At 36.4% G+C, this 24,329-nt stretch overlaps 1 protein-coding gene across 1 annotated transcript; it reads left to right on the top strand.

Moving 5' to 3' along the window:
• The first annotated feature begins 7,080 nt into the window (after positions 1-7,080).
• On the top strand, positions 7,081-24,003 carry LOC140042861 (DNA topoisomerase 3-alpha-like). Its single transcript, XM_072087726.1, has 24 exons — positions 7,081-7,269; positions 9,788-9,921; positions 10,301-10,376; positions 10,657-10,765; positions 11,061-11,112; positions 11,777-11,868; positions 12,495-12,665; positions 13,187-13,287; positions 13,599-13,673; positions 14,064-14,146; positions 14,520-14,617; positions 14,893-15,059; positions 15,577-15,753; positions 16,717-16,795; positions 16,995-17,178; positions 17,340-17,427; positions 17,562-17,816; positions 18,023-18,188; positions 18,299-18,415; positions 18,553-18,816; positions 22,085-22,325; positions 22,519-22,739; positions 22,879-22,956; positions 23,050-24,003. Exons 1-24 carry the CDS (start codon positions 7,186-7,188, stop codon positions 23,079-23,081), a joined length of 3,144 nt encoding a protein of 1,047 aa, XP_071943827.1. The 5' UTR covers positions 7,081-7,185; the 3' UTR covers positions 23,082-24,003.
• The last annotated feature ends 326 nt before the right edge of the window (positions 24,004-24,329 follow it).

Below are 24,329 nucleotides of genomic sequence, written 5' to 3'. Positions count from 1 at the left end.
GTAATTGAGTTACACTCAGATAGATTTAAAAGATGAGGGCTGAGTAAACAGGACCAGTGGTCCTACTCTAACTTATACTGGACGACTAAGGAGGTACCCTAGTATAATCCCACCAAGTGACTCCCAGGAGCAATCCGCTATTTTCTCACAAATACAGTATCAAATTTCACTATATAAAAAATTGTAATTGAGTTACACTCAGATTTAAAAGATGAGGGCTGAGTAAACGGGACCAGCGGTCCTACTCTAACTTATACTGGACGATTAAGGAGGTCCCCTAGTATAATCCCACCAAGTGACTCCTAGGAGCAATCCGCCATTTTCGCACAAATATAGTATCAAATTTCACTATAATATTAAAGACCGTAATTGAGTTACACTCAGATTTAAAAGGTGAGGGGTGAGTAAACAGGGCCAGCGGTCCCACCCTAACTTATACTGGACGACTAAGGACGTACCCTAGTATAATCCCACCAGTTGACTCCCAGGAGCAATCCGCCATTTTCTCACAAATACAGTATCAAATTTCACTATAATATTAAAAATCGTAATTGAGTTACACTCAGATTTAAAAGATGAGGGCTGAGTAAACAAGACCAGCGGCCCTACTCTAACTTATACAGGACAACTGAGGAGGTACCCTAGTATAATCCCACCGAGTGACTTCCAGGAGCAATCCGCCGTTTTCTCACAAATACAGTACCAAATTTCACTATAATATTAAAAATCGTAATTGAGTTACACTCAGATTTAAAAGATGAGGGCTGAGTAAACAGGACCAGTGGTCCTACTCTAACTTATACAGGACAACTAAGGAGGTACCCTAGTATAATCCCACCGAGTGACTTCCAGGAGCAATCCGCCATTTTCTCACAAATACAGTATCAAATTTCACTATATAAAAAATTGTAATTGAGTTACACTCAGATTTAAAAGATGAGGGCTGAGTAAACAGGACCAGTGGTCCTACTCTAACTTTTACTGGACGACTAAAGAGGTACCCTAGTATAATCCCACCAAGTGACTCCCAGGAGCAATCCGCCATTTTCTCACAAATACAGTATCAAATTTCACTATAATATTAAAGATCGTAATTGAGTTACACTCAGATTTAAAAGATGAGGGCTGAGTCAACAGGGCCAGCGGTCCTACTCTAACTTATACTGGACGACTAAGATGGTACCCAAGTATAATCCCACAAAGTGACTCCCAGGAGCAATCCGCCATTTTCTCACAAATACAGTATCAAATTTCACTATAATATTAAAAATCGTAATTGAGTTACACTCAGATTTAAAAGATGAGGGCTGAGTAAACAGAACCAGTGGTCCTACTCTAACTTTTACTGGACGACTAAAGAGGTACCCTAGTATAATTCCACCAAGTGACTCCCAGGAGCAATCCGCCATTTTCTCACAAATACAGTATCAAATTTCACTATAATATTAAAAATCGTAATTGAGTTACACTCAGATTTAAAAGATGAGGGCTGAGTAAACAAGACCAGCAGTCCTACTCTAACTTATACTGGACGACTAAGGAGGTACCCTAGTATAATAATCCCACCAAGTGATTCCCATGAGCAATCCGCTATTTTCTCACAAATACAGTATCAAATTTCACTATATAAAAAATTGTAATTGAGTTACACTCAAATTTAAAAGACGAGGGCTGAGTAAACGGGACCAGCGGTCCTACTCTAACTTCTACTGGACGATTAAGGAAGTCCCCTAGTATAATCCCACCAAGTGACTCCCAGGAGCAATCCGCCATTTTCTCACAAATACAGTATCAAATTTCACTATAATATTAAAGATCGTAATTGAGTTACACTCAGATTTAAAAGATGAGGGCTGAGTCAACAGGGCCAGCGGTCCTACTCTAACTTATACTGGACGATTAAGGAGGTCCCCTAGTATAATCCCACCAAGTGACTCCTAGGAGCAATCCGCCATTTTCTCACAAATACAGTATCAAATTTCACTATAATATTAAAGATCGTATTTGAGTTACACTCAGATTTAAAAGATGAGGGCTGAGTAAACAGGGCCAGCGGTCCTACTCTAACTTATACTGAACCACTAAGGAGGTACCCTAGTATAATCCAACCAAGTGACTCCCAGGAGCAATCCGCCATTTTCTCACAAATACAGTATCAAATTTCACTATAATATTAAAAATCGTAATTGAGTTACACTCAGATAGATTTAAAAGATGAGGGCTGAGTAAACAGGACCAGCGGTCCTACTCTAACTTATACTGGACGACAGAGGAGGTACCCTAGTATAATCCCACCAAGTGACTCCCAGGAGCAATCCGCCATTTTCTCACCAATACAGTATCAAATTTCATTATAATTATTAAAAATCGGAATTGAGTTACACTCAGATTTAAAAGATGAGGGCTGAGTAAACGGGACCAGTGGTCCCACCCTAACTTATACTGGACGACTAAGTAGGTACCCTAGTATAATCCCACCAAGTGACTCCCAGGAGCAATCCGCCATTTTCTCACAAATACAGTATCAAATTTCACTATAATATTAAAAATCGTAATTGAGTTACACTCAGAATTAAAAGATGAGGGCTGAGTAAACAAGACCAGCGGTCCTACTCTAACTTATACTGGACGACTAAGGAGGTACCCTAGTATAATCCCACCAAGTGACTCCCAGGAGCAAACCGCCATTTTCTCACAAATACAGTATCAAATTTCACTATATAAAAAATCGTAATTGAGTTACACTCAGATTTAAAAGATTAGGGCTGAGTAAACGGGACCAGCGGTCCTACTCTAACTTATACTGGACGATTAAGGAGGTACCCTAGTATAATCCCACCAAGTGACTCCTAGGAGCAATCCGCCATTTTCTCACAAATACAGTATCAAATTTCACTATAATATTAAAGATCGTAATTGAGTTACACTCAGATTTAAAAGATGAGGGCTGAGTAAACAGGACCAGCGGTCCTACTCTAACTTATACTGGACGACTAAGGAGGTACCCTAGTATAATCCCACCAAGTGACTCCCAGGAGCAATCCGCCATTTTTTCACAAATACAGTATCAAATTTCACTATATAAAAAATTGTAATTGAGTTACACTCAGATTTAAAAGATGAGGGCTGAGCAAACGGGACCAGCGGTCCTACTCTAACTTATACTGGACGATTAAGGAGGTCCCCTAGTATAATCCCACCAAGTGACTCCCATGAGCATTCCGCCATTTTCTCACAAATACAGTATCAAATTTCACTATAATATTAAAGATCTTAATTGAGTTACACTCAGATTTAAAAGATGAGGGCTGAGTCAACGGGACCAGTGGTCCCACCCTAACTTATACTGGACGACTAAGGAGGTACCCTAGTATAATCCCACCAAGTGACTCCGAGGAGCAATCCGCCATTTTCTCACAAATACAGTATCAAATTTCACTATAATATTATAGATCATAATTGAGTTACACTCAGATTTAAAAGATGAGGGCTGAGTCAACAGGGCCAGCGGTCCTACTCTAACTTATACTGGAGGACTAAGGAGGTACCCAAGTATAATCCCACCAAGTGACTCCCAGGAGCAATCCGCCATTTTCTCACAAATACAGTATCAAATTTCACTATAATATTAAAAATCGTAATTGAGTTACACTCACATTTAAAAGATGAGGGCTGAGTAAACAGGACCAGTGGTCCTACTCTAACTTTTACTGGACGACTAAAGAGGTACCCTAGTATAATCCCACCAAGTGACACCCAGGAGTAATCCGCCATTTTCTCACAAATACAGTATCAAATTTCACTATAATATTAAAAATCGTAATTGAGTTACACTCAGATTTAAAAGATGAGGGCTGAGTAAACGGGACCAGCGGTCCTACTTTAACTTATACTGGACGACTAAGGAGGTACCCTAGTATAATCCCACCAAGTGACTCCCAGGAGCAATCCGCCATTTTCTCACAAATACAGTATCAAATTTCACTATAATATTAAAAATCGTAATTGAGTTACACTCAGAATTAAAAGATGAGGGCTGAGTAAACAAGACCAGCGGTCCTACTCTAACTTATACTGGACGACTAAGGAGGTACCCTAGTATAATCCCACCAAATGACTCCCTGGAGAAATCCGCCATTTTCTCACAAATACAGTATCAAATTTCACTATAATATTAAAAATCGTAATTGAGTTACACTCAGATTTAAAAGATGAGGGCTGAGTAAACAGGACCAGCGGTCCTACTCTAACTTATACTGGACGACTAAGGAGGTACCCAAGTATAATCCCACCAAGTGACTCCCAGGAGCAATCCGCCATTTTCTCACAAATACAGTATCAAATTTCTCTATAATATTAAAAATCGTAATTGAGTTACACTCAGATTTAAAAGATGAGGGCTGAGTAAACAGGACCAGCGGTCTTACTCTAACTTATACTGGACGACTAAGGAGGTACCCAAGTATAATCCCACCAAGTGACTCCCAGGAGCAATCCGCCATTTTCTCACAAATACAGTATCAAATTTCTCTATAATATTAAAAATCGTAATTGAGTTACACTCAGAATTAAAAGATGAGGGCTGAGTAAACAGGACCAGTGGTCCTACTCTAACTTATACTGGACGACTAAGGAGGTACCCTAGTATAATCCCACCAAATGACTCCCTGGAGAAATCCGCCATTTTCTCACAAATACAGTATCAAATTTCACTATAATATTAAAAATCGTAATTGAGTTACACTCAGATTTAAAAGATGAGGGCTGAGTAAACAGGACCAGCGGTCCTACTCTAACTTATACTGGACGACTAAGGAGGTACCCAAGTATAATCCCACCAAGTGACTCCCAGGAGCAATCCGCCATTTTCTCACAAATACAGTATCAAATTTCTCTATAATATTAAAAATCGTAATTGAGTTACACTCAGATTTAAAAGATGAGGGCTGAGTAAACAGGACCAGCGGTCTTACTCTAACTTATACTGGACGACTAAGGAGGTACCCAAGTATAATCCCACCAAGTGACTCCCAGGAGCAATCCGCCATTTTCTCACAAATACAGTATCAAATTTCTCTATAATATTAAAAATCGTAATTGAGTTACACTCAGATTTAAAAGAGGAGGGCTGAGTAAACAGGACCAGTGGTCCTACTCTAACTTATACTGGACCACTAAGGAGGTACCCTAGTATAATCCCACCAAGTGACTCCCAGGAGCAATCCGCCATTTTCTCACAAATACAGTATCAAATTTCACTATAATATTAAAAATCGTAATTGAGTTACACTCAGATTTAAAAGATGAGGGCTGAGTAAACAGGACCAGCGGTTCTACTCTAACTTATACTTGACGATTAAGGACGACATTTTCTCACAAATACAGTATCAAATTTCACTATATAAAAAATCGTAATTGAGTTACACTCAGATTTAAAAGATGAGGGCTGCTGAGTAAACGGGACCAGCGGTCCTATTCTAACTTATACTGGACGATTAAGGAGGTCCCCTAGTATAATCCCACCAAGGGACTCCTAGGAGCAATCCGCCATTTTCTCACAAATACAGTATCAAATTTCACTATAATATTAAAGATCGTAATTGAGTTACACTCAGATTTAAAAGATGAGGGCTGAGTAAACAGGGCCAGCGGTCCTACTCTAACTTATACTGGACGACTAAGGAAGTACCATAGTATAATCCAACCAAGTGACTCCCAGGAGCAATCCGCCATTTTCTCACAAATACAGTATCAAATTTCACTATAATATTAAAAATCGTAATTGAGTTACACTCAGATTTAAAAGATGAGGGCTGAGTAAACAGGACCAGTGGTCCTACTCTAACTTATACTGGACGACTAAGGAGGTACCCTAGTATAATCCCACCAAGTGACTCCCAGGAGCAATCCGCCATTTTCTCACAAATACAGTATCAAATTTCACTATAATATTAAAAATCGTAATTGAGTTACACTCAGATTTAAAAGATGAGGGCTGAGTAAACAGGACCAGCGGTTCTACTCTAACTTATACTTGACGATTAAGGAGGTCCCCTAGTATAATCCCACCAAGTGACTCCTAGGAGCAATCCGCCATTTTCTCACAAATACAGTATCAAATTTCACTATAATATGAAAAATCGTAATTGAGTTACACTCAGATTTAAAAGATGAGGGCTGAGTAAACAGGACCAGTGGTCCTACTCTAACTTATACTGGACGACTAAGGAGGTACCCTAGTATAATCCCACCAAGTGACTCCCAGGAGCAATCCGCCATTTTCTCACAATTACAGTATCAAATTTCACTATAATATTAAAAATCGTAATTGAGTTACACTCAGATTTAAAAGATGAGGGCTGAGTAAACGGGACTAGTGGTCCCACCCTAACTTATACTGGACGACTAAGGAGGTACCCTAGTATAATCCCACCAAGTGACTCTCAGGAGCAATCCGCCATTTTCTCACAAATACAGTATCAAATTTCACTATAATATTAGAAATCGTAATTGAGTTACACTCAGATTTAAAAGATGAGGGCTGAGTAAACAGGACCAGCGGTTCTACTCTAACTTATACTTGACGATTAAGGAGGTCCCCTAGTATAATCCCACCAAGTGACTCCCAGGAGCAATCCACCATTTTCTCACAAATATTGAATTTCTAATACTATAAAAACCTTAAGCAATACTGAAAATGTGAAAAATACACAAACGGCGTTTCATACTTATTGTCGGCTGGAAAAAATAAAAGTGGGCTGGCTTATTGTCGGCTGGCTTATTGTCGGCTAGCTTGACACAAGCGTCAAAATGCCTCTCCGGAAGTGAAGTGAAATCTGGATCATTAAGTCTAGCAACCCGCGAACCAAATAAACTTTGAAATGTTGATTTTGTGTTTAAAAAAATTGTCTACTGATTTCTGTCCATTTTGATAAGTTGGATTACGTCTTTTACCTCGTGTAGCAGTTGTTTGTTTTGTACTTTGTATTTATGGTATATTGTGGTCGTTTATGTATGTATTTTCAATGTTTTTCAAGACGGGTATTTTCTAGGCTGTTGGGATTCTCATCAGAATTTTCAAGGCAGCAGAAAGGAGACGTCTTTCTCCCATACTCACCTTCAGGCTCCACAACAAATTGTGTGGGCCTAGGCGTCCGCGAACTAACAGATCGTCGAGACTCAAAAATGCCTAGGGTTTTGAATGTGGCAGAAAAAAATGACGCTGCAAAGTGTATATCAGAAATTATGTCTGGTGGTAGATTTCGGAGGGTTAGTTATTTCAATTATTTTACATACAATCGATTCAATTCATTCAATAATTCAACAATATTATTACATCACATACTGTTGTACATTGATTCTGACACATGCACATGGCCGTTATTGACTTTGATGGATACTTGCTTGATACTTTCTTGATGTTATTGGGTCGGTTGACAAGCTAAATATAGCTTATAGGCTATATGTCTATGACCTTCCCTTCTTGTAACTCAAGATTATCATAATGTAGATGCTTAGGGTGTACACACAATGTTCTGAAGTGTGAAAAAGTAAACTTGCAGTCAAGAAACTTCCAATGATCATTGAGTAGTGACTTAAATTTATTTAAATTTGAAGCTTTTACAACATTAGATGGTAAGCTATTACACGAGTCCACAACTCTACAACTGAAGGAAAACTTCCTGGAATTAAGCCTTAACTTGTTTTTATACAACTTGTATTCATGACCTCTAGTTCCATGACAACCAACAAATGTAAAAAACTTCCTGCTTTCTATAACGTCAAGACCATTTATAATTCTGCAGATTTGGATCATATCCGCTCTTAATCGTCTGTACTCCAGTGTAGGTAAACCCGAAAACTTCAATCTATACGGATAAGCCAAATGTTTTATTTCTGACAATGACTTGGTAGCGCTTCGGTGAACCGACTCCATTTTCAGTTGACACAACAGTTGAATACTAAGATAGGGCGGACTATAGACTTGTATAGACTAAGAAACATATCCTTATCGTTGGATAACAAAAAGTCCTTTTGATGAGACCCACTATTTTATTTGCCTTAGCAACAAAGCAATTTATATGATAATCAAAGTTCAATTTATGATCAAAGTATATTCCGAGATCCTTTTCTATAGCAGTCTCTTCAGTTTTAACATTATCTTATTCTTTTACATCTACAAAGTACTCATTCTTCTCATTGGTTTTCCCCATATACAACATCTTGCACTTGTTGGCATTGAAACTTTGGTAGTTGCCATTTGGTTGACCAGCTGAACATATTATCAAGTGAGATCTGCAATTTTTCTTTGGATTCCCCATAATCATGAACTTTAGTATCATCAGCGAACATCTTGACTTCTGATAGTGCAACTTCAGGTAAATCATTGATAAAGAGTAAGAATAAAATTGGACCAAGGGGAACACCACTTATCACATCCGACCATTTCGACAGAGTCCCATTTGACATTACTCATTGTCTTCTACCTTTTAACAAGTCTTGAATGAATCCAATTATAGTCGTTACCGGAGATACCATAAGCTTTAACCTTCCTTAACAGTCTCATATGAGGTACAGAATCGAAGGCCTTCTGCAAGTCCAAATATGCCACATCAATATCATGCCCATCATCTAAAAGCTTAGACCAATGTTCTACTATCTCTAATAATTGCATTGTTGTAGATCTACCAGACCTAAAGCCATGTTGATGTTCCGATAATAAGTTATTGTTGACAAAATGCTTAATTAAAGAATCTCTAATGATGCTTTCCATAACTTTACAACAAACAGTCAAGCTAACAGGCCGATAATTATTTACTTCCACCCTGCTTCCTTTTTTAAAAATGAAATGAAAACATTTTACTTAGCGACTCAGAAATATAAGCTCTGCACTCTCTTAAAATCATAGGGTGAATACCATCAGGTCCTGGACTCTTAGTCACATTTAAAAAAATGTTATTTTATTCAATCGAAACCAACAGCGATAATTACCGCCACTAACAGGTTTGATACAAACAAAGCCAGGACTGTTTAAAGCACCTTAATTGATCCTAACATTGATCAAGGGCTTCTCTCATCCAGTGCCCACCTTGACCACAGGTCTGAGGCAAATACTATTTTTCAACGATTTAGGATGATATTTTAACTTCAGAACAAACTGTATCAAAAACTCTTTGAAACTCTGGTACGTTATCAATATCTTCCCTTACAAAAACTGCAGAGAAAAATGTATTAAGTATCTCAGTCTTGGACTGATCATCACTGTGTCACATTGTTCTCATCTTTCAGGGATGGCAGTCACGCTTTAACTTTGGTTTTGGAGTTTACATATCGCTAGAATGATTTGGGTTTCTGTTTTATTTCGGAAGCAATCATTTTTTCAAAGTCCAAATGGCCTTCCTTTTCATAGATGTTACTTTATTTCTAGCATCTTTAAATTTTGCTTTATTAGATCTGCTTGGCCAATAGTTATACCTGAACCATGCTTTTCTTTTAAGCTTTATCATTTCCTTCATACACTAGTTTATCCAAAGAGGCTCGTTGACCTTACTGTTTGTCCCCCTTTTTTTACATAGTATACCATGGTACTATACACTTTTATTTTAATTTTAACTTTTGATTATGTAACAACATTGAGAACATTGAGCTACGTTATACTTTATTAAGATATTTATATTGTACAGTAGTATCGTTCACAAGTTACACCATTATAGGCCACTGCAACCATGAAGGTAAGATAAAAACAATTTGCAAATTTTAATGAGTATTTGAATATTTTTTTCTGTAGCGTGAAGGATTTTCCAAGTACAACAAGATATATGAATTCGAATACAATATCTTAAACCAACAATGTTTAATGAAGATGACCTCTGTGTCGGGCCATCTGCTAAATTATGCTTTTAAAGCTATTTATAAAAATTGGTAAGTTATGTTACTTGATTTATAGATTTCTGGATTATTCTATTTAATTCTACAGCTAATCAATATTGATTGATTGATTGATCACTTTATTTCAGAATAGAAGTTCCATATATACAACAAACAATACAAAACAGAAAATCACACTAAATAGGATTTTCTCCCATTTAGAAGAGACTTTAAGATCGTAACAGATTGTTCATAGTACACCTAACGAAATCATTTTCACTATTCAAAACTCTATATTAAAGTTTCTCAACATATTTTAGGTCAATAACTGTTTCTAGAACTGTCATTATCTTCATCAATAAAGACTTTTCTCCCTTCATGACAGAAACATGACATTTAAACTTTTCATTTTAAACTTTTAATCTTTTTTTAGGAATTCTTGGAATCCTGTTGTGTTGTTTGATGCTGAGGTTAATAAAGTCTGTCCAGATAATTTCAAAGATATTAAGGTGAGTAAAATAATTAACAAAAAATAATATTCCAAATCAAAATATGTCTCAAGATATATATTCCAGGCTGTTTTTATTTATATTGTAAATGTAGTGTAGCTGTAGCTTTGTGGTTTACGTGCTTGCCTTCCAATCCCAAGGTTCGGGGTTCAATCCTGACCTAGTGCCAAGGTTGTAACTCACGACTCTTTCAAGTCCACTCCCTTAGACTCAAATGAGACTTTATAAGCACGATAAACTGTAAAATAGTGGTATAATTTTGTTTTTATTTAATTTTCAGAGGACTTTAGAAAGAGAAGCTAAACAAAGTGACATTCTTATCATATGGACAGATGGTGACAGAGAAGGAGAAAATATTGGCTTTGAAATCATTGACACTTGTATAGCAGGTAAGACATTCAGTATTGTGTTTATCTAGAAGCTTCTTAAGCTCTGTCCACACTATCAAGCTTTATGTGACAAAAAATGTTATGTGCCCATATATGGACATGATGATGTCATATCACTACCATATTTGAGCATATCACTACCATATTTGGGTACAGCACACTTTTTTTGTCAAACTAGTTTGATAGTGTAGACAGAGCTTTAGACTAGATGCATGAACAGGAACTTCACCCTAACCAGCAAAATTGCATTGCTATTCATTACTTAGAAATGTGTTTTTGTTTATTTTTTTAACAGCGAAAAGAAATTTACAAGTTTACAGAGCAAGATTTTCTGAAATAACTCCACAGTGAAGTATTGTTTTTATTTTTAAGTGTAATTAATGAATTGCAGTACAGTAATTTTATGTCAGAATGGAGCTACTAATCAGATATGTGTGTACATTGAGCTTTAATAGGGAGGTTTCGCACCCTTACGAATACGATAACAAAAACGGATACGTCACACATTTGTGAAACTTTTGAGCTGATTTTCATTTCATATTTGTAAAGTGTATTCGTGTTGACGAATATCACCAGTCATATTCGTAACTACAAAACAAGTATAGTTTTTGATCTATTTTGCACATTTTGCATTTGAATCAGGAATGATTCATGATTATAATACTGTATAATTATAGATTAATTGAAAGTAATTTACTAAAATGCCAGGTTAATTTTGATAAATAGCAGTTTTTAAAGTCCTTCACTTACGCTAGGCCTAGGCAGCCAAGCAACACGTACCTGCGCTTCGCTCAGATTTACTGCAGTCATATTTTGGGAGGCGCCCTCAATATTTTGTTGCCATGCGAAACACATTTTTACTGACTTACGAAAGTGAATACGTGTGTGTGATGTATCCGTTTTCGTTATCGTATTTGTAAGATTGCAAAACCTCTCTATTATAGTGCAATAGAACATCTCTGTAAAGAGTCAGAAACACAACATGTCATGACATTTTTTTTTATAAATTAGGTCAATTGCTAGAACTTGTCAAAATTTGGTGGAACCAAACCACCTAGTATCAGCCGCTGTTGACGTCAGACAACAATTGGACCTTAGAATCGGTGAGCTTACTGCTTTCTCTGCTCAGGTTAATAAATCCACAAAGCTAATGTGGACACTTGTATGCAAATGAAACATTGTATATAGGCAAAGAGACTTGTATTCTTATAGCCAGTGGTAACACAAATATGTAAATGAGACTTTATTCTTTTAGCCAGTGTAATTTTAATATAGCATCATTTGTATTCTTTTAGCCATTGTAATTTTAATAGCACACATGTATGCAAATCAGACTTTGTATTGATAGCCATTGTAATTTTAATATAAAACTTGTATGCAAATCAGACTTTGTATTGATAGCCAGTGTAATTTTAATATAACACTTGTATGCAAATCAGACTTTGTATTGATAGCCAGTGTAATTTTAATAGCACACATGTATGCAAATCAGACTTTGTATTGATAGCCATTGTAATTTTAATATAACACATGTATGCAAATCAGACTTTGTATTGATAGCCATTGTAATTTTAATATAACACATGTATGCAAATCAGACTTTGTATTGATAGCCATTGTAATTTTAATATAACACATGTATGCAAATCAGACTTTGTATTGATAGCCATTGTAATTTTAAACACTTGTATGCAAATCAGACTTTGTTTTATAATTTAATTTCTTTCAGGAGCTGCATTTACACGTTTTCAGACGTTGCGTCTGAGACAGGTTTTTCCTGCAATCTTGGAAAATCAACTCATCAGTTTTGGTAGTTGTCAGTTTCCCACCTTAGGTTTTGTTGTTGAACGTTATAAACAAGTCGAGGCATTTCAACCTGAGGTGTTTTACAAGATTAGAGGTACAGTAGTGTTCACTTAACTCATTAACAGTTTATTGTTAGGTTAGGCCATACCATACAGCTTATTTGTCACCTAGGACCCACCATAAGAGCCTCTTTCTTATATATTGTCCCCGTAAACATTTGTTGTTGTTGAATATGCCATTTTAATGACACATAATACTGTAATTATCCACTTTGACCAAAAACTGAATAAAAAAAAAAATGAATTGGCAGCAAAATTGTCACATACAATTTGGTTAAAATTAACCATTTTGTTTGTCTTTTTATAAGTGAAATATTTATTCTTTTTGTTTTTTTTTCACTAAAGTGAATAACGCTATTAAAACTACAAAATAGCCTAGTTAGAGTCTGATTTTATTAGTCTTCATTTTTTTGGGGGGGGGGGGGGGGGGAGACAATACATCTTTAAAGGACCCACCAAAGGAGCCTTTTTCTTAACTCCCGGTACTATTGTATTATAAATAAAGCATATTTTTCTTTGTTTATTTTATTCTGTTATAATTAATCTTCATATCTAGTTATGCATCAGAGAGACGAAGATAAAGTTGAATTCAATTGGAAGCGACACAGGTTATTTGATCGTTTGGCATGTCAGGTTTTATTTGAAGTCTGTGTTGAGGTTAGTCGGTACATAATTTAAAACATGTAAACTTAAAAGTGTATCAAATGAAGTTCAAACTTAACCTTCAGCTCTGTCTACACTATCAAACTAGTTTGACAAAAAAAGTGCGATGTGCCCAAATATAGTAGTGATATGCCCAAATATGGTAGTGATATGACATCATTTTTTGTCACATAACGTTTGATAGTGTAGACAGACCTTGCATTGTACTGATCAAAATTTAGGATAAATCGTCCCAGCTGACCGGATCCACCTACGAGAGGCAGTCAATATTTACGTTTGACAAATTAAATTTATCTCTTTTGCAGAATCCTTTGGCAAAGGTCATTGATGTCAGAAGTCGAGATAAAAGCAAATGGAGACCTACACCAATGAACACAGTTGTAGGTTTACTTTGTTATCATCATGGTAATGCTAATAGATGAAAAAGCCCAGTGTTGAAGAATGGCTATTCAGTGTCCTTCTTTTCAATTCAAGTTTATTCATCATGTTAAAACATTTACATTGGATAAAACAAATAATAATTGATAAAATGAAAGAGAGCTTGGAAAACTTGATATCCAAAAGCTATATAAACAATTATGATAAAAACAAGATAAAATGTTAACCAAAAAACACTTTTCAATCACTATATAATTAAATTTACTAGTTGAATATTTTTTAATAGTTTCATTTATTGTTATATAAAACTAAATAATTACAGACATTACTTTAACCAATTGGTCCTCAATGCCAAGTTGTGTAACTTCTAAATTGTATTTTACATATCTTAGGAGTTAGAAAAACTTGCTTCAAGAAAACTGAAGATTAGTCCAAAGGAAACGATGAAAATAGCTGAAAAACTGTACACAAAAGGGTAAGTGTATCTCATAGTACCAATAATATTAAAGTATTAAATTAATATTGATAGAGTACATTAGATCTTTTGTCTAAATCTTCATTCTCAATCAAATATTCTAGTTTTAGTCGTCCCATGACGCAGATGAGATACAGTGCAAAGTCCTTTCATAGGGGAATTAGTAGTTGCACTCATCATGATACGATACACTGGCATAAGCCATATCTCCCAGTGGTGCCTATCTTTTCTTGAGACTGGCGGGGTTTTGCTGGATGGCCAACGTTGGTTCTCCTGAACTAGTTGGTTTTTATTTTTAGTACCAACTGGGTGTCCAACCACCCTCCACCCCATGGAAAAAACCAAGTATTCATTTAATTGTAATTTTTTCTAGGTTCATCAGTTATCCACGTACAGAAACAAACATTTTCCCCAAGGAATTGGACTTAATTCCGCTTATTCAGGAACAGACCCAGGATAGACAATGGGGTGGTAAGTCGTTTATGATATGTCTTACATTTTATTTTATTCGCGTTTGATAATTCAATTTATATATACTGTATATATAAACCGTAAACATAAAAACACATGTTTTTTATGTATGTAATTCATTTTATGTAAGTATGTGGAGAGCCTTTCCACGGTTATTTTTATTTATAACTTTTAGGTGATCCTGCCTCATTGATTTACTTTTGTACTGTTTTATGCCTTACATTGTACAGTATTTGAAAATTGCCGAAATAAATGATACGATACTTGTCCAACAGGTTTTGCAGCTGAACTGCTACGGAGCGGACCGACGCCGAGGAGAGGTAAAGATACTGACAATGCTCATCCCCCAATCCATCCAACCAAATACACAGGAACGCTGCAAGGAGACGACCACCGCATTTATGAGCTTGTTTGTAGGCATTTCTTGGCTTGCTGCTCACAGGTAATATTTCAATTTTATTTTATTCAAAAAAAAAAAGCCTCCAGAAATCGAAGGATAGAAATATATATAACTAGTGTTGTTCCTTTTGTATTGAGAAGTAGAAGGAAACTGGACTATTTGCTGTACGAGACTGTACTAGCCCACATGCCATTTTGCTTGTCCAAACATTAAATCATCTTGGGCTAGTGAAAACTTGTGTTAAAATTTCACTATTCCAGAATTTTCGAAGGAGACTAATAAATTAAACGTAGAAGGAAACTGGACTAGTTATCTGTACGAGACTGTACTAGCCCACATGCCATTTTGCTTGCCAAACTTTACGTCATCTTGGGCTAGTGAAAACTTATATTTTCACTATTCCCGAATTTTCTAGTCATATTTGTCATAGTTTTAACACAAGTACAAGACATTGTACTCTTGGATGCTTCTTAATTTTATTATATACTATATTGTATGAGTAAAGTTTCAGATAAAAAAATTAACTTCTACTTAAAATATGTGAATGTGTTTTATAAAGGACGCACAAGGTAAGGAAACTACTGTAGAAATTGAGTTGGCAAAGGAGAACTTCACAGCGCAGGGATTAATGATCATTGCTCGTAACTATCTGGACGTCTACCCGTATGATAAGTGGTTTGCTAAAGTTATTCCTGTCTATAACGTTGGTGATACCTTCAATCCAACTGTCTTAGAGGTATGGCAATAGAAATATTTATTGTTTTCATTAAAGATGTATTGTCCCTTCGAAACACAAAAAAATGAAGGTCAAAATATTCTAAATTTAAATTGGCCATATCAAAGTAATATTAAAGTTATTCACTATTAGTCAAAAATTCGAGCCAAAAACAACGAGTTTACGTAAATTAACAGGTAAATTAATTTGATTACATTTTGTCGGGAAAATCGTCGCAAGCGAAAGTAAACAAAGATTTTAAACCATGAGTATGCATTATGCATGATGCTAATTAGGATTGTTTACAACTCGTCACGGTTGAGAATGTGTTTTCACACAGATCGCGAGGAATTTTATCATTATGCATACAGAGTAGCCAAACAAGCGTGTTATGAGATATGTTTTGAACAAAAAAAATGTCTGTATTTCAGTTAAATGATTTTTTTTTTCGACTAATTTTTGGTGAAAGTTAATAACTATTATGATACTTCAAAATGACCCACTTTTTTTTAAAATCTTTTTTTAAAATTTTTTTGGAATTTGTCAAAGGGACAATACATCTTTAAAAACAGTAAATTTGAATCCTGGTATTTTTGTTGTTGAGTACCGAATAAAACAAACAAACAAACAAACAAACAAACAAACAAATTACTGATTTAAAGAATCAAATTTTCAAAAACAGATAGGAGTTAATTAAAACAAAGGAAGATGACTTAAAGCGATCTTGTCTGTAAATCTTTATTTGGTAAAAATTGAAACATTTCGATTTGAACCTACAAACTCTCTTATTGTAGGCATGGTGCAGATTTGTAATATACCATATATATATACCACTTATAGGATTAATATGAGTTGTATCTATGCTGAAATTTGCTCAGCTATAAAATATTTTTTATCTTTATTACACAGCTTGTCTTGTTTTTAACTTTAAAGTTAGAAAACCAGGGTTTGCACTCTTTTATTTCATTTATTGTCTTTTTGTAGATGATAGATGGGGAGACATGTCCTCCTCCGTTGCTTACTGAAGCTGATCTTATCACTCTTATGGATAAACATGGCATTGGTAAATAGTGTTTTAAAATTTTTATTAAATTAAATCAATTTATTTTGCTACCAAAGAGTATATATTACAATACATGCTTTCATTTAGGCACCTCCACTTTATTTAAGTTATCAGTAAAGTGAAATGAAATATAAATAAAAAAAGCATACTAATGCTAGATAAATGTGCTGTATCTGCAACAAACATTTTTGTTCCACAGGCACCGATGCAACGCATGCAGAGCATATTGAAACCATTAAATCAAGGATGTATGTGGGGACTAGGCCAGATGGTAAACTAGTCCCGGGAGAGCTAGGAATGGGCCTTGTAGAAGGCTATGATAACATGGGGTACGAGTTGTCCAAGCCTGATCTAAGGGCAGAATTAGAAGCTGATTTGAAAAGGTATGACTATGGTATGATACAATAGTTTTAAATTAGGCATATAGCAAGCATGCTTTAATACAGTGTTTGTAATATTGTTTAGGAAGCGAAATGGCCTGATCAATGTTTGTATTTTTACAATACATCTCTTATAATAATAAGTTTGTGAACATATTTCGTAGGATATGCGTTGGTGAGAAAGATGCAGAAGTGGTGCTCAGAGAACAGGTGGCCAAGTACAAACAGGTTTATATTGAAGCTGCTGAAAAGGTAAATGTTCTCCCTTTAGAATTGTCTCCATTAATATTTCAATTAAAATTTAATTTAATTTTTCCTGTATTTGAGTTAATTTATTTGTTATTCACAAATATAGTAATTTGTTCATGTTACACGTTTTTTCATAGGCTATCAGTTTAGACCAAGCACTTGGACATTACTTCCAACAAGACCCCCATGAAGCCACAAACCAGGTCAATGCTCAACAAGATGCCGTGCTACCAGTTCGAAAATGCCCTCAATGTGGAGAGCACATGGTCCTTAAGACTAAGAAAGATGGCGGGTACATGATGTCATGTATGGGTTTCCCAGACTGTAAGGCAGCACTATTCTTGCCAAACAACGTCTTGACTGTGGAGCTTATGGATCAAACTTGTAACAATGTAGGTCTTTAACATTTTTAAAATTTAATATTTTATTCAGCAAGTTGAAAAGTAGGCCTACATTTTTACCAGGAGTACAGTAAGTATAAAACATGATTCCAAGCAGAATAACTGCTCCTATGTAACTCCATCAATTATTAAATGATAAGCCTTAGAAACAGTTTCTGTGTCTTCCACTCCTATTTCCATTACTCTTTTTCCTTCAGTGTAGTGAGGATCCAGTGAAGTTAATGAAGTTCACATTCAAACGGGGATCTATACCGCCCTACATACCGACAGAGTATGTGAGTTGTCTCGGAGGCTGTGACAAAGACCTTGTCGAAGCCCTTGACCTCAACATGACGTACCTCAAACAGCCATCAATTCGAACAGGTAATCACTTACCTAATTTATTCTGGAGAGAATCATTCAATCATTATTAAGCCTTTGTAGACAAAATGCATTGGTATGAAGTGTAATAATAAAGACACTTTAATTTATAGGTGTCTCTACAACAACACGTTTACCCACACAGGGAGGCGCACGGAGAGGGCGCGGTGGTAACAACTCTTCAAGGAACAACAATGGTACCTCATCTAGGGGGTCTGGTAGCAACAGAGGTGAGTTATATACTGAATAACCTTAAACAATGCTCATTCAAACTCTATTTAATATATAGAATTGTTTTTTAATCAACTCTATAAAACTGTAAAAGTGAAGTCACAGAAATGAAAAACATTTCTTTTTTTTTTCAAAGGTCAAAGAAATATGTCATCATTTATGTCCAACTCATCATCAGCATCATCATCATCAGGATATGGTTCATCATCATCCGGATATGGCTCGTCATCATCCTCTTTTTCATCCTCATCATTCCAAAATCAATCATCATTTTCATCAATGGCAAGGCAACCTCTGTCATCGCTGCCAACTCAGAACAGTGACGGTGGAAATGAAGTTGTGTGTAACTGTGGAAACAATGCAGTGACACTAACTGTTAGGAAAGAAGGTCCAAATACAGGTATATAAATAAGCATGAATGCATAGAGAGAGGAGTAAAGGGTAGAGTAGGTAGTGTAAGGGATAGATGAGTGCATAAGAAAGGAGTAAAGGGTAGAGTAGGTAGTGTAAGCGATAGATGAGTGCATAGAAAGAAGGTCCAAATACAGGTATATAAATAAGCATGAATGCATATAGAGAGGAGTAAAGGGTCGAGTAGGTAGTGTAAGCGATAGATGAGTGCATAAGAAAGGAGTAAAGGGTAGAGTAGGTAGTGTAAGCGATAGATGAGTGCATAAGAAAGGAGTAAAGGGTAGAGTAGGTAGTGTGAGGGATAGATGAGTGCATAAGAAAGGAGTAAAGGGTAGAGTAGGTAGTGTAAGCGATAGATGAGTGCATAAGAAAGGAGTAAGGGTAGAGTAGGTAGTGTGAGGGATAGATGAGTGCATAGAAAGAAGGTCCAAATACAGGTATAAATAAGCATGAATGCATAGAGAGAGGAGTAAAGGGTAGAGTAGGTAGTGTAAGGGATAGATGAGTGCATAAGAAAGGAGTAAAGGGTAGAGTAGGTAGTGTAAGCGATAGATGAGTGCATAAGAAAGGAGTAAAGGGTAGAGTAGGTAGTGTGAGGGATAGATGTGTGCATAAGAAAGGAGTAAAGGGTAGAGTAGGTAGTGTAAGCGATAGATGAGTGCATAAGAAAGGAGTAAGGGTAGAGTAGGTAGTGTGAGGGATAGATGAGTGCATAAGAAAGGAGTAAGGGTAGAGTAGGTAGTGTGAGGGATAGATGAGTGCATAAGAAAGGAGTAAGGGTAGAGTAGGTAGTGTGAGGGATAGATGAGTGCATAAGAAAGGAGTAAGGGTAGAGTAGGTAGTGTGAGGGATAGATGAGTGCATAAGAAAGGAGTAAGGGTAGAGTAGGTAGTGTAAGCGATAGATGAGTGCATAAGAAAGGAGTAAGGGTAGAGTAGGTAGTGTGAGGGATAGATGAGTGCATAAGAAAGGAGTAAGGGTAGAGTAGGTAGTGTGAGGGATAGATGAGTGCATAAGAAAGGAGTAAGGGTAGAGTAGGTAGTGTGAGGGATAGATGAGTGCATAAGAAAGGAGTAAGGGTAGAGTAGGTAGTGTGAGGGATAGATGAGTGCATAAGAAAGGAGTAAGGGTAGAGTAGGTAGTGTGAGGGATAGATGAGTGCATAAGAAAGGAGTAAGGGTAGAGTAGGTAGTGTGAGGGATAGATGAGTGCATAAGAAAGGAGTAAGGGTAGAGTAGGTAGTGTGAGGGATAGATGAGTGCATAAGAAAGGAGTAAGGGTAGAGTAGGTAGTGTAAGCGATAGATGAGTGCATAAGAAAGGAGTAAGGGTAGAGTAGGTAGTGTGAGGGATAGATGAGTGCATAAGAAAGGAGTAAGGGTAGAGTAGGTAGTGTAAGGGATAGATGAGTGCATAAGAAAGGAGTAAGGGTAGAGTAGGTAGTGTGAGGGATAGATGAGTGCATAAGAAAGGAGTAAAGGGTAGAGTAGGTAGTGTAAGCGATAGATGAGTGCATAAGAAAGGAGTAAGGGTAGAGTAGGTAGTGTAAGCGATAGATGAGTGCATAAGAAAGGAGTAAGGGTAGAGTAGGTAGTGTGAGGGATAGATGAGTGCATAAGAAAGGAGTAAGGGTAGAGTAGGTAGTGTGAGGGATAGATGAGTGCATAAGAAAGGAGTAAGGGTAGAGTAGGTAGTGTGAGGGATAGATGAGTGCATAAGAAAGGAGTAAGTGTAGAGTAGGTAGTGTGAGGGATAGATGAGTGCATAAGAAAGGAGTAAGGGTAGAGTAGGTAGTGTAAACGATAGATGAGTGCATAAGAAAGGAGTAAGGGTAGAGTAGGTAGTGTGAGGGATAGATGAGTGCATAAGAAAGGAGTAAGGATAGAGTAGGTAGTGTAAGCGATAGATGAGTGCATAAGAAAGGAGTAAGGGTAGAGTAGGTAGTGTGAGGGATAGATGAGTGCATAAGAAAGGAGTAAGGGTAGAGTAGGTAGTGTAAGCGATAGATGAGTGCATAAGAAAGGAGTAAGGGTAGAGTAGGTAGTGTGAGGGATAGATGAGTGCATAAGAAAGGAGTAAGGGTAGAGTAGGTAGTGTGAGGGATAGATGAGTGCATAAGAAAGGAGTAAGGGTAGAGTAGGTAGTGTGAGGGATAGATGAGTGCATAAGAAAGGAGTAAGGGTAGAGTAGGTAGTGTGAGGGATAGATGAGTGCATAAGAAAGGAGTAAGGGTAGAGTAGGTAGTGTGAGGGATAGATGAGTGCATAAGAAAGGAGTAAGGGTAGAGTAGGTAGTGTGAGGGATAGCTGAGTGCATAAGAAAGGAGTAAGGGTAGAGTAGGTAGTGTGAGCGATAGATGAGTGCATAAGAAAGGAGTAAGGGTAGAGTAGGTAGTGTGAGCGATAGATGAGTGCATAAGAAAGGAGTAAGGGTAGAGTAGGTAGTGTGAGGGATAGATGAGTGCATAAGAAAGGAGTAAGTGTAGAGTAGGTAGTGTGAGGGATAGATGAGTGCATAAGAAAGGAGTAAGTGTAGAGTAGGTAGTGTGAGGGATAGATGAGTGCATAAGAAAGGAGTAAGGGTAGAGTAGGTAGTGTGAGGGATAGATGAGTGCATAGAAAGAAGGTCCAAATACAGGTATATAAATAAGCATGAATGCATAGAGAGAGGATCAGTAAAGGGTAGAGTAGGTAGTGTAAGGGATAGATGAATGCGTAGGGAGAGTCATGAGTAGATGAAGGAGTGAGTAGAAAGAATCATGAGTGGAGAGGGGGAGGAGTGAGTAGAGAGAGGAGTAAAGGCTAGAGTAGGTAGTGTGAGGGATAAATGAGTGCATAGGGAGAGGGAGAGGAGTAACGGGTAGAGTAGGTTGTGTGAAGGATAGATGAGTGCGTAGAGAGAGCCATGAGCAGAGAGAGGTGCGAGGTAGAGAGATAGAAAACCCACTGAGCTCGCCTTGCCATGATAGGTACTTGTAACAGTCCTTTGATCTTATGTCTGGCTGTGACAAATACCAACAATACACTGTACTGTGTATGTACATATTCTCCACCGCGCGCAGTTTCTGTTAAGAGGTGTGAAACTGATCTCAGCCACAAATAAACCTTTGATCTCCAGAGCCTAGCATCCCGTTGTTAGATTGCCTGGCTTTTACTAAGATATTGCATTTTAATTATCCAAATTTAACTTAGATCCATCTATCTAGCAAGTTTACATATTTGAATATTAATATAATATGCAGGACTCTTTATGTTCAAGGTAAACAATTTTACAAGTGTCAATCAGGAACGTGTAACTTCTTCTTGTGGGCGGATGCTAATAAACCGCCCTCAACCTCATCAGGAAGCAATTGGAATTCTAGCACACAGAACTTTGATCCAGGATTTGGTGGTAGTTTTAGTGGTGGCGCCAATAGTTCCAGTAATGAGATGCGTGATGAGAATTCTAGTTCCAATGTCTGGGGAGAAGTTGTCTGCAAGTGTAATGCAACTGCTGTTACGTAAGTTTTTATTTCTCCTTCTTGACGTCAATTACATTTAATAACAACATAAATTATCTTGTTGACTATTGTTGAAGATTATGTAATTCATGAATATGTATTAGCCATTATGAATATGCATTAGCCATTATGAATATGTATTAGCCATTATGAATATGCATTAGCCATTACGAATATTTATACACTTTGGCAGGAGAACAGTGCAGAAGGAAGGAGACAACCAGGGCCGGCAATTCTATACTTGTTCAAAACCTAGAGAAAGTCAATGTGGCTTTTTTGAATGGGTTGACGGTATTGGCAATAATGGTGGAGGAGGAGGAGGAGGAGGAGGAGGAAGGGGAAGGGGAAGGGGTGGAGGAAGTGGTTTAGCATCAAGAGGAGGAAGAGGGTCGTACAGAGGTGCTACTTCAAGAAGTAAGTATCATATTTTTAGTCTAAATACTTATATACTGTATATATGCATATTAATGTAAGTTTACATACATTTGAACCATAAATTTTGGTTTTATAAATTATAGAGGCGTTTATAAACACTTTATTTTGTTTTAATTAGGACGTGGTAGCAGTAATAGTGGGAGTGAAGACAATTCAAAAAGGAAGAAGCCAACATGTGGTGTTTGTGGTGTACAAGGTATAATCAAGTTTTATTTATAAATGGAAGTAATTTTCCACTAATTAATTTACTAGTAACAATTGAAATGTTTTTATTTGCTCTATTTTGCAGGACATACAAGGCGTTCTTGCCCTAAAAAATAACAATTTATTCAAGTATAAGAGCTCAAAACAAATAATGAAAGGTGCTGATATTGAATAGGCAACAAAGCAATTTTACTAACTATTATTGAACAGTTTATCCCTACCAATCACATGGTTGTTGGTTCAAGTGTTTACAAAATACATATTGCTTGTGTGAACTTTAAAGAACCTAGTACATCTTTCGAGACGAGTAGGGGGTTACCCCGATGTACTAGTTCACACACATTGTCGTGGACAGACGAAATGGCGCTGTAATTGGCTGCAGATGACACAATGTGACCCTTAGGGGAGAAATGTTGTTGAAAAGGTGTAACATCTAAGTCCACAGCGCTCTGATCTTCATGAAATAGCGCTAAATGTTGCATTATATATTATTACATATATATAAATCCAAAGGCAAATTACTGAAAAATTTACAATGCTGTGGGTATCAGTGGCTAGATCTCAATGGAGATACAAAAAAAAAGCAAACAGCTAAATCAAAACGATAAAGTAAAACAGCCAGAAAAGTTAGCAGAGTTTTCGGGCAACACTAGCCCTTCATATATATATATTATATTATAGAGCCTGTTGTTTTATAAGTCTGTACTATGGCTTGTCACCTCTATGGTGGTTGGACGAGGATAGGGGTGATATTAAATTCTGCTATATTATACTCCACTCCCAAAGACTATTTTATGTAGAGCATTGTATGTTGTATACATTTGTCTGAGAACGCGATTGCCACCTTTTAGAAGGACAGTGAAAGAACTCGCTGACTATCCTTGGCAATATGACTAAATGGTAAATGAATATAAGATGCCTTTTAATCAGATATATTAAAGTCCAAAATATTCAATTAATTGTTCATCGTATGCCTGATTCTACAAACCATTAGTAATCAGTTTTAATGCAATTAAAAAAAAAAATAAATAATAATAATATGACAATGTTTTGGTACGTTCACGTACATAGTATGTACAAAGATATTTGATAAAAACCAAGATGTATATAAAAATGGTTTTATACGCATTATTATTGTTAATATTATTGGAAATGAATACTTCAAATTATATGATTCAATTAATATTTTATATAAAAATTAGTAATGACGCCGCTGTTTAATTGTTATGTACTGTAGTCCGAAAGAGGAACTTAAAATTGAGAAAAATGCCTTGGCCGGCAATTTAAATAATAAATATATACTATATATCTGATTGAAAAAATTTCTTTCTGATTGGTAAAAAAGATATTATAAAAAATAGTAAT

This window comes from Antedon mediterranea, chromosome 1 (assembly GCF_964355755.1).
Source record: "Antedon mediterranea chromosome 1, ecAntMedi1.1, whole genome shotgun sequence".
Classification (NCBI taxonomy): Eukaryota; Metazoa; Echinodermata; class Crinoidea; order Comatulida; family Antedonidae; genus Antedon; species Antedon mediterranea.
This window is presented reverse-complemented; position numbering and strand designations above follow the sequence as displayed.

What these genes read in the sequence shown, in the direction of transcription:
- LOC140042861 (XM_072087726.1), top strand. Translation starts at nt 7,186, where the DNA reads ATGCCTAGGGTTTTGAATGTGGCAGAAAAAAATGACGCTGCAAAGTGT. An exon ending in TCTTGGCTTGCTGCTCACAG is followed by an intron (nt 15,060 to 15,576) that starts GTAATATTTCAA and finishes TGTTTTATAAAG; the next exon opens with GACGCACAAGGTAAGGAAAC. An exon ending in ACAGCCATCAATTCGAACAG is followed by an intron (nt 18,189 to 18,298) that starts GTAATCACTTAC and finishes TTTAATTTATAG; the next exon opens with GTGTCTCTACAACAACACGT.